The sequence below is a fragment of the Belonocnema kinseyi genome, chromosome 2, assembly GCF_010883055.1.
Source record: "Belonocnema kinseyi isolate 2016_QV_RU_SX_M_011 chromosome 2, B_treatae_v1, whole genome shotgun sequence".
NCBI lineage: Eukaryota > Metazoa > Arthropoda > Insecta > Hymenoptera > Cynipidae > Belonocnema > Belonocnema kinseyi.
The window spans coordinates 59,436,772-59,446,077 of record NC_046658.1 but is presented as its reverse complement, the minus strand read 5'-3'; the positions used below and the strand labels follow the sequence as shown (position 1 = coordinate 59,446,077).

Genomic DNA, 9,306 nt, shown 5'->3' with positions numbered 1-9,306 from the left:
TTATGGAAAATTCGTACTCTTTTAATAATAATTTCTCTTTTAAACTCATGAGACTTACATTATCCTTTGTTTCAAATAAGGTATTTAGGAGGTGCTTCCTTACATGGAGTTTAAAATAGAATATTACATACATTATGTGTACTCTAACAAAAAAGTGATTATTACTCTATTGTAAAGCCGAATGCAGTCTTGCGTGTCTAAAAAAAAAACATGTAACAAAAAGAACGAAAACCGTGCATGTAACTTATTTTCTCGAAACTCAATAACTAACTCGAACGTTGAAGACTGTCTACTTTAAAATCCATGTATTCTATACAAAAGAAAAAATTCATTAGTACAGCTCTCGCCGCCATCACTCTAATTAAAGATAAAAACAAAGAAAAAGTAAAGAGAGTTCAAAGAACGCGAAGACCGCATTTAAAGAATGTACAGTTTAGCGATTTTCTTTTACACCGCCTACTAATTCTATAATTATACTCAATCGTAATGATATAATAATTATAATATCACTAAACTATGGTGTCAGCGGTATTAAATACTAAAGATACAGAAATACCATTTGTACACAATGTACACGACCGGACGATCCCGAATTCAAAAGTCAGTCGGGGTAATTTAATATTCATCGGAATCGATCCGAGGTACATTTTCTTCCACTCAAATTCCTCAACTGGTTTTCAACCACGGGCTATAATGTCCCCTGCCCTTAAACCTCTTCTTCGGGGGCTGACTTGATTTAGGGGAAGAACCGGAACTTCTTAACCTTCGATTGCTCGCTACCTTTACTGAAAGAATACTATGGTCCCTGTCGACTTGATCTTCGATCTTCATCACTCTTACAACGGGTTGAAACTCGATGCTCGAACGCCTATTTTGCAAATCGATTGGCGCCCCGACCGGCGAGTTGACCCGTTCTGAGAGTGCGCAGTCGACATCGCCAGCATCCGACGAGATACCACCTCTCACCCTCCTCAACCTCGTCCTCGGAGACATATTCAAATACGAGCTTTTCTTACAATTCTCATTCTCGAGAACTAAGGGCGATGTCGCCCTTCCACTAGGTCGCTTCCGAGACAATTTCTGCATCCGCCTCGAGAGACACTTTGTCTTATAAGTAACCACATGCGACTCAGATGACCCGGTTGCTCTCCGACGACCCCGATTTCTAATCAGAGCCTTTGTCATGTTGCGTTTCCTGGGGGAGACGTTCAGCATGACTCTCCTTGAGCGGCATTCCCTGTCCGAGGAGGAGGTTGGGAGACGGTAATTTTTTTTCTTCACGGTTTTTAAGTTCTCGTCGTTCCCCGAAGAACCTTCAGAAGTTTTCGAGGAAGTTTGCGAGGAGTCCCTCTTCGAAGAAGACATTTCCTCGGTCTCGGATGAAGATTCTTTCTTCACCTTTGACGAATCCCTCTTAGAGAAGATCTCCTCGCTTTCCAAAGACGTCTTCCGGCTCTTCGAAGAATCCCTTCTCGATGCGAGTTCTTCGGTTTCTGAAGAAGATTCCTTCTTCCCCTTCAAATCTTTTTTCGAACAAGTTGTTTCATCCTTTAGCTTTTCGGATTTCGAATCCTCAGAACTCTGACTCCTACGATTCGGAGTGTCGGCTGATCCATTTCTTCTTTCTCCGCAATCGCCGAATGAACACGATCCGGAGGATTTGGAAGCACGTTTTTCTGAATTCCTGATGTCTCGCTCGCTCGTAGCTTCACTGCTTGGAGCTTGAAGTCTCTCGCAGGCTTCCTCCTTCACAGCTGCTAGTTGAGTAGTTGCTTCAGACCTTTTTTCATTTTCGTAAGCTGCTGCCATTTGCTTAGTGTGGAGTTTTCGACGGAGTTTGTTTCCTGGCCAGCCAGTCCGGTTTTTCCTTCGCTTTCGCCGTTTCAGAGGAGATTCACCGTTTCCTTCGCCACAATCGGAACTCGCACAGGACGAGTTTTCGAGGCAGGGGATGAGCTCGTGGCAATTTTCGAGTAACTCTAGTAAATTCACTGGTGCGCCCTTTGGTATTTGAGTTTCCTCCACGGCTGTCTCCTCTATATTTGGGAGAAAAATATCCTCGAAAGAGTCCTCTGCTTCCTGCAGCTGGAATTTGAAATTACAGATTTTATAGTTGAGTTAAAATTACAAAACTTACGCTTCTACATTTTGCAGAAGGTTGAAGATTGTACAAGAATTTTTACTTTTTTTTTTCTCGAAAAAATATATAAAATATATATAAAAAATAAATATAAGCTTTTAATTCCAAATTTACTTCTATTCTGACAAAAATTCAAAGCTCCCATATGTTGATGATTTTTAAATTTTTTTTTATGTTTCGTTCCTGATATTACAAATTGTTGAATACTTTACATTTTAGAGTATTCAACGTAAATTACTCCCGAAATTGAAAATCTGCTTTTTATGGATGAACAAACTTTATTTTTAAAAATTTTGTAACTTCAAGATATAATTTTTCGTAATACGGAGCAATACAAGCATAAAGCATTGCATGTTTGAAAGATATCGACACTGCACCCCTTCAAATACTTGAATAACACAAAATTATCCACCTGTGAATAATTAAATTATAATTACGCAAACTGAAAAAATAGAAATATGTAAAGAAATTCGGGAGTTTATTCTAAATTTTTTTTTCAGTCACTGTCAATAATATCTAAGTTTGTAAAAATATGCTATTTAAAATTAAAAAAACTAATTTTTAATTTGTAAACGTAACTTTACAGATTAGAACATACTTTCCTGAGATGAATAAAAACGAAATGCCTGGATAACTTTAAATTTAATTCATGTAAATCACATTCAAGTGTGTATTATTTAGAACATTTAAGCGTTTACCTAAGATGCAAGAAGAGTAGAAAAGAATTACCACATTTAAATAATAAAAATTGTAGCAAGAGCGTTAAAATAACATTAAGGCTACAATTTAAATTATTTAAACTCAGCAATTTTTTTAGTACTCTTCATGCAAGATTAAAAACATTTCTCTTTTTGACTTTACGATATTTCTATTTTGCAGTACTAAAAAAATGCAGCCTTCCGGTGATTATGTTTAAATCACCTAAAATATCTGAGACCCCTCCTCTCAAAAGAGAAAATAAAATAAAATAACAAGTTTTATAACTGAAAGTAAAAACATGATTAACTACCACATGGCCTAAAACATTCAAAGAAAAATAATATTTTTAAAAGGAAAAAATTGAAAAGCGTTGTATTAGTCCCTTTAATATAAAAAAAACATGTTTTGTTAGTTTAGAAAAAAAGTTAAAAACCTTTATTATCAAAGTTACATTTTTTTTTTGGAAAAGAAGAACACAAATCAAATTTACCATAAAAAATTAAAAAGTTTGGTAATTGAAAGCAAGAAAAACATGGTTAATTGATTAAATATCACCCGGACAAAAACATTAGAATAAAACTAATAGTTTAGAAAAAAAAGTAAAAAGCGTCGTATTAGACCCTTTATTATCAAGAAATTTACAAAAAGTTGCATTACAAAAAAAAAACCTGTACCAATATCTAAAAAAATTTGTATCTACCTGAAAATCCTTCGCAGACAGCATTTCATCAATATTCTTGGCAATCGCCTGCAGATCCTCATCAACATCAGACTTTTGTTTAAAATCCTTCTTCGAACTCGCTTCCGATTTTGACTGGCTGTCTTCCTCAACAATAGCATTCAAATTCGGCGTATGCTGTTGTTGTTCCCTCTTCCTGATAATAGTCGACATAATTGCCAGGGTCGATGCATGGCACCGCGGACTTTTCCTCGGCGATCGTCCAATACCGGAACCCCTACCTCGACTCCGTCTCCTTCCATCACTCCTATGAAGCCGCTTGAACAGAGTCTCATGAAAATTCTCAATCTCATAAGGTAACAAAAAAGGTTTCTGAGCATCGGACTCGCTAAAATAATGCCAGAATTCTTGGCCCCCATCCTGTCGTGTATAAGTTTGGTACCAGGGTTCCGATTTCGGTATCGCTTCAAACGAAAACTGCATTTTCTCAATTTCCGGCGAAGGCTTTGAAGGTACGAGTCCATCATTTGAATCCTCTTCATCGTTACACTCCTCTTCATCCGGTTTATCATAATTTAAGTCCTCAATTCCCGTCATAGGTGCTTGAAACCTCAACCGGCTTCCAGGTGTTTCAAACTTGTAATAATCAGCATTGTCTTTAATCAGGGCTTCTGCCTGAGTCCGCCTCTTTTTTCTCGCTCGGCCCATATTCCCAGAATCCTGTGAATCCTCCATGACTTCCTGCTTCACGAGACTCGAGTTACAAGGCGAGCTGAGATTGATCGAATTCATCGTATCCTCCCGATCACTCTCAGTCTCTTTTGGTAAAACGCTGCTTTGATCGCCCTCACTCGCCTCACTGGAATCGTCTCGTCTCGGATCTCCAAACATAAAAGACTCGGCTTCATCACTGAGCAAGGAAAGCTCTGATTTTCGCACACGCTTAAAACGCACCACAACCGGCTTTTCGCTCGAAGGTCCTTCATCTTTCTTCACTTCGTCAACAACTTCTTTGACTACCTTCACAGGGGGAGTTGGCGCAATCGCATTCGACTTCAATTTGCTTGGGACAACCTCAACCTTGTAATAGGATCGAACATCTTCAATCAATCTTTCTTCTATCGATGTCCTCTGACGACCCCTACAACTTCTTCCTCCTCTTCTAGAAACCCTGATACTTTGCGCCTTCTCATCTTTCGAATCCTTCAAATCTTTTTCTCCACGGCTCGGCCTAATACTTTGCGCTTTCGCATCTTTAGTATCCTTCACATCTTTTTCTCCCCGACTCGGCGTTTTGAAACCCCGACAATCCTTTTCCTCGTCATCATTGGAACATGGATCAACTCCATTCTTATCCTCTTTGCTCAAATACTTGCCCATTTCGCCGTTGAGATCCTTTATGGGAGAATCTTTGACTGAAGACTGTTTAACCGGAGAATCTTTGACAGAAGAATTTTTAACAGAAGAATCTTTGATTGAAGAATGTTTAACCGAAGAATGTTTAACTGCAGAGTCTTTGACCGATGAATGTTTAATTGATGAATCATTGACCGAAGAATGTTTAACCGAAGAGTCTTTGACCGAAGAATGTTTAACCAGAGAATCTTTGACCGAAGAATGCTTAACCAAAGAGTTTTTCAGTGCAGAATGCTTAACTGACGAGTCTTTCTTGGCATTGTGGGATACATTCTCGTTTGGCTCATGGCCATTTATCCTAGGACCCGAGTCCTTTTTCTTCTTGCTATCGATTTCTTGAATGAGATTTCGAGAGACTTCACTCTTGATGAAATTGTTTGATTCCGAGTGTCCGTTGCTCCTGCGATGACTTTTTAATTCAGATTCGTCAAGATCTAATAATACCTTATCATTGCACTCGTTTACGTCTTTTTTATTCTCGTCCTCGGATTTATCCTCCGGATCATCCTCCTCTATCCAGATTGTCCCCTTAGCGCGTTTCTTAATCGTATAACCCTCAAATTTGTCGTATAGTTTTTCACTAGTCTTCTCAACTTTGTCCCCAGTTCTGCCTTTGGATCTCAACAAATGGCCACACTCTTTCTTTTCACGGGTTCGCAGATTGTGCGGGGAGCTCAGTTTCAAGTCAAGATTCCTACGCGCACCATTGCACTGCACCATTTTGATTTCCTCGACACCAAAATTTTTCAAGACTTTTTTTGCCGTCTTGTCCACCTTTTCCGACAACACTGAGCTGCGAAGACTGTGATTACCGTTTGGAAAAAGGTTGCAGTCCTGCCGAATGTCGGTTAAAGTGTTGAGCTTTAAAAAAGCCTCAACGCTCGCGCCGGTGCTAATGAGGGTATCTAGGGAGAGAAAATTGTCATTATTTTGGACAAAATTGAGATGCTGATCGCTCTGCACGTGCTTCGTCAAGTCCCTGTACTCTGAGCGGCAAATTTCGCAGTACCCGGCAACCAATTGTTCCGCTCGACGAGCACGAGTTGCTGTGGCCCGTGGCCTACGTGTCATTTCTTTGCCCTTTTCTTTGTTCGCTATGTTTATAGCCTCCCAGTTTTCCTTAGTTTCCTTACTTGCTGAAGCTCCTTTCTTCTGGCGTCGCTTCGTGCCAAATGGACAGGAGCCTGGTTCTCCGTCCAGGTTTATTTTTGGCCAAGATGGCAATTCGAAAAATACGGGCTTTGTGTCTCTGAAAAATCAAAAACAAACACATATAATTTTTTTTCTCGAGAAAAGCATTATTATGAATACAATACTTCTTCCAACTAGCACTTGAAACGTCTGATATCTTATGGGTATCTCGTGAATTGCATCAAAATATTCTGTATCGCCGCCTTATTTTTAGAAGTTTTTCAACATACAAACATACCAGATGGTCATTATAGTGCTTTTTCACATTATTTTTGCAGGGTGGCCACTCTGAGAGGTTTAGACAAATTGATTGACATGTATTTACACGGTGGCCATTTTTGTTTAAATGTTCGTCTCCCGGTTTTCTCCCGGTGAATATTCGTGATTTCTCCCACTTTATAACAAAATAACTCTTTTTGCAAAACCCACGGTTTTTTTACATATATTATAAATTGCGGCAGCCGATAAATGGCAGCAAACCTTTTTATAAGAAATTAATTTATTTTTAAATAATATAATAAGGATAATGAAATTATTGTGTCTAATAAAGGAAAGTTCGGATAAGTGTTTTATTGCACACTAGCAAAAAATGCTCACGCGCAAATCGCGCGTTCCTGTCTCTGAATTTCTATTTACTAACATAAAAATATGCGCATTTAAAAATCCATCATTAAAACAATTTTTTAATATAAGGTTTTAAATATTTTGGAAATAATATTTAATAATGAATAATTTCGAATTGCAAGTTCTTGAAATTTTTAAACATAAACGAACCATTTTTGACAATTTAAATAGAAGAAGGAGTTGAATTGTATCATTTTTAAGTCGAAGCGCTAAACATGAAAGTAATGTTATTTCATTTGGAGAATCACGAAATGAGAATGATCTTAGATTAAAAAATTTAAAATACGACTATGTAAAAACGTTAAAAATTGTATATTTAAGATTCAAATTTTAGAAATTGGATAGTTTAAAATTAACAGTAATTGAAATTGCATTCTTTAAAATTAAAAGCTTTCAAATGAATAATTAAAGATTGAAGACTTTTAAATTTGAATAATTTAAATTCAAAGCGATTAAAATTTGACAATTTAATATTGAAAAATAAATTTAATCTTTCAAATGCCAAGCTTCTGATATTCTAGAATTTTAAATTGCCATGACATAATAAAATGACAAGTTAACATTAAAACTGATTAGAAGACGTTTTCGAAAATAAAAAATGAATTAAATTATTTAAAATAAAAACCTTTTGAAATATGTAATCATTTTAAATGGGAAATGTTAAAAATAAAAAAATGTGTAATCCCAAACGTTCCCGGGATGGTGGCCACCCTCATTTATATGTTAAAAAAAATCCACGAAATTGTCAGTACTTGAATTTTGATGCCTGATTGAAAAAAAAGAAAAAAAAAACATCTATATTTTAACATTTTTTTGCAAACGGCAGATTAAACAAAACGCTATGAAAAATGGTCTAAATTTTAAAAAGTTCTACAAAAAATGCATCTAGCTCTTTTATAATATCTCTCATCGTTTACGTGCAGAATTCGGAAAGTATATTTTAAGGGGAAAAAGTTCTCTTAGCTACAGGAAAATGTTTTAAAATTAACATAATGGCAGATGTTTTTTTGGAAAAAATTAAAAAACGACTTTCTCACAAAAAAAAACACCACCATTAATTTTTTTTTAACTTTAACTTTGATAATGAAGATATCCTGTAAGTTTGATTCTTGCTAAATAACTTTTGTAGCTAGGAGATTATTTTTTCTTAAATCGATTTTTCTACTTTTCTGGAAAAATAACCGATACGAAAAAATGTTGAGATAAAAGTTCGCACGTCTGAAAAACCTGTAAAAAAACGTCTCTTGTTTTTTCGCGATTTTTCCATAAATTACGAGAAAAATTCCAAAATTACATTTTTAGGAAAACAATTATTCCGGCCTTAAAAATGGTTTAGTTCACATGATGCTGATGAGATGCCTTTCTGGTATTAGTAGAAACTTTTAGAAAAAAATATCTTTTCTAAAAACTCACCTTTTTTACTCATTCAAATATTTTTGAAGTTTCTATTAATGCTATTATCAGTATCATGCGGGCTAAACCATTTTTGAGGTCAGGCGATTCTTCTCCCTTAAAAATGCAATTTTGGATTTTTACTCGTAAACTATGAAAAATATCGCATAAGAACAAGAGACATTTTTCATAGAACTGTTTTAGAGGTGCGAACTTTAACTACAAATTTGTTCATATCTGTCATTGATTTTAAGACAAAGTCGAAAATTCTCTTGGCTAAAAGTTGTTTAGCAACCATTAAACTTACAAGATATCTTCATTATCAACGTCGAAGTTTAAAAAAATGGACAAAAATTTAAAGGTGGATTTTTTCAATAACAAAAAACCTGTGAAGTTGAAAGAAGAGGATTAACACTATTAGAATCTACAAGAAAATAATCAATATCTCAATTAGGCCAAAACTTATAGAGGTTCCATTTTTTCTGGAGTTTTTTTGATAAACATAGCGCCAAATTAAAATACCTTAACTTTTAGACATTTTTTTACATCGAAAAAATACGTATCGCCTAATTTCCTCTTAAAAAAACAACATATTTCGTCCCTGAGAGATTCTAAGATTTCAAGTGTAGGACCCTGGCTAATCTGAAATAGATTCGACCTGAACACAATCCAAAAATCGAAATTTTAAATTGGCCATGTGGTGCCAAAAATCAAAACTACAAAAATTCGGTAGAATTTGAAAGATGCATTTTAATTTCGGCATAAAAATGTTTTTAATTTTTTTTTTGGTGGAGTTTAAAGTGTTTCAGATGGAAATTACATATTATAAGATTAAAGAACACAATCTTGACAAAAAATTTTATATACAAAAAAAAATTATTGTACTATTTATTGTAAATTCCAACACATTATAAGCTTCAATGAACTTATTTTGAAGCGAACATGAACTTAACGTAAATTTACGTTAATTTATGAATGTAATATAAGATTTAAGGGCATGTGACACAGCTAAATACCTATATTACCGACCACAGTTTTTCAGTTCACTGAATGTTTTTTTTAACCAAGAACTTTTTTTGTAAATAAAATATCGAGCTGAAACTTTGGGAAATGTATTAGAGTACAATAAAGTACGTTTAGGTACTGCATTTTGGTAGGAACTTCA

General features: G+C 35.4%; 1 protein-coding gene across 1 annotated transcript in view; it reads right to left on the bottom strand.

Moving 5' to 3' along the window:
* The window catches only part of LOC117167312 (titin homolog), a 15,684-nt gene continuing 6,378 nt past the window's right edge, over positions 1-9,306 (bottom strand). Inside the window, exons 5-6 of the mRNA XM_033352148.1 lie at positions 3,540-6,183; positions 1-2,085 (exon numbers count right to left, since the gene is read on the bottom strand). Coding sequence (XP_033208039.1) covers positions 667-2,085; positions 3,540-6,183 — 4,063 coding nt within the window. The 3' untranslated portion in view covers positions 1-666. The remainder of the gene's footprint in view (positions 2,086-3,539; positions 6,184-9,306) is intronic.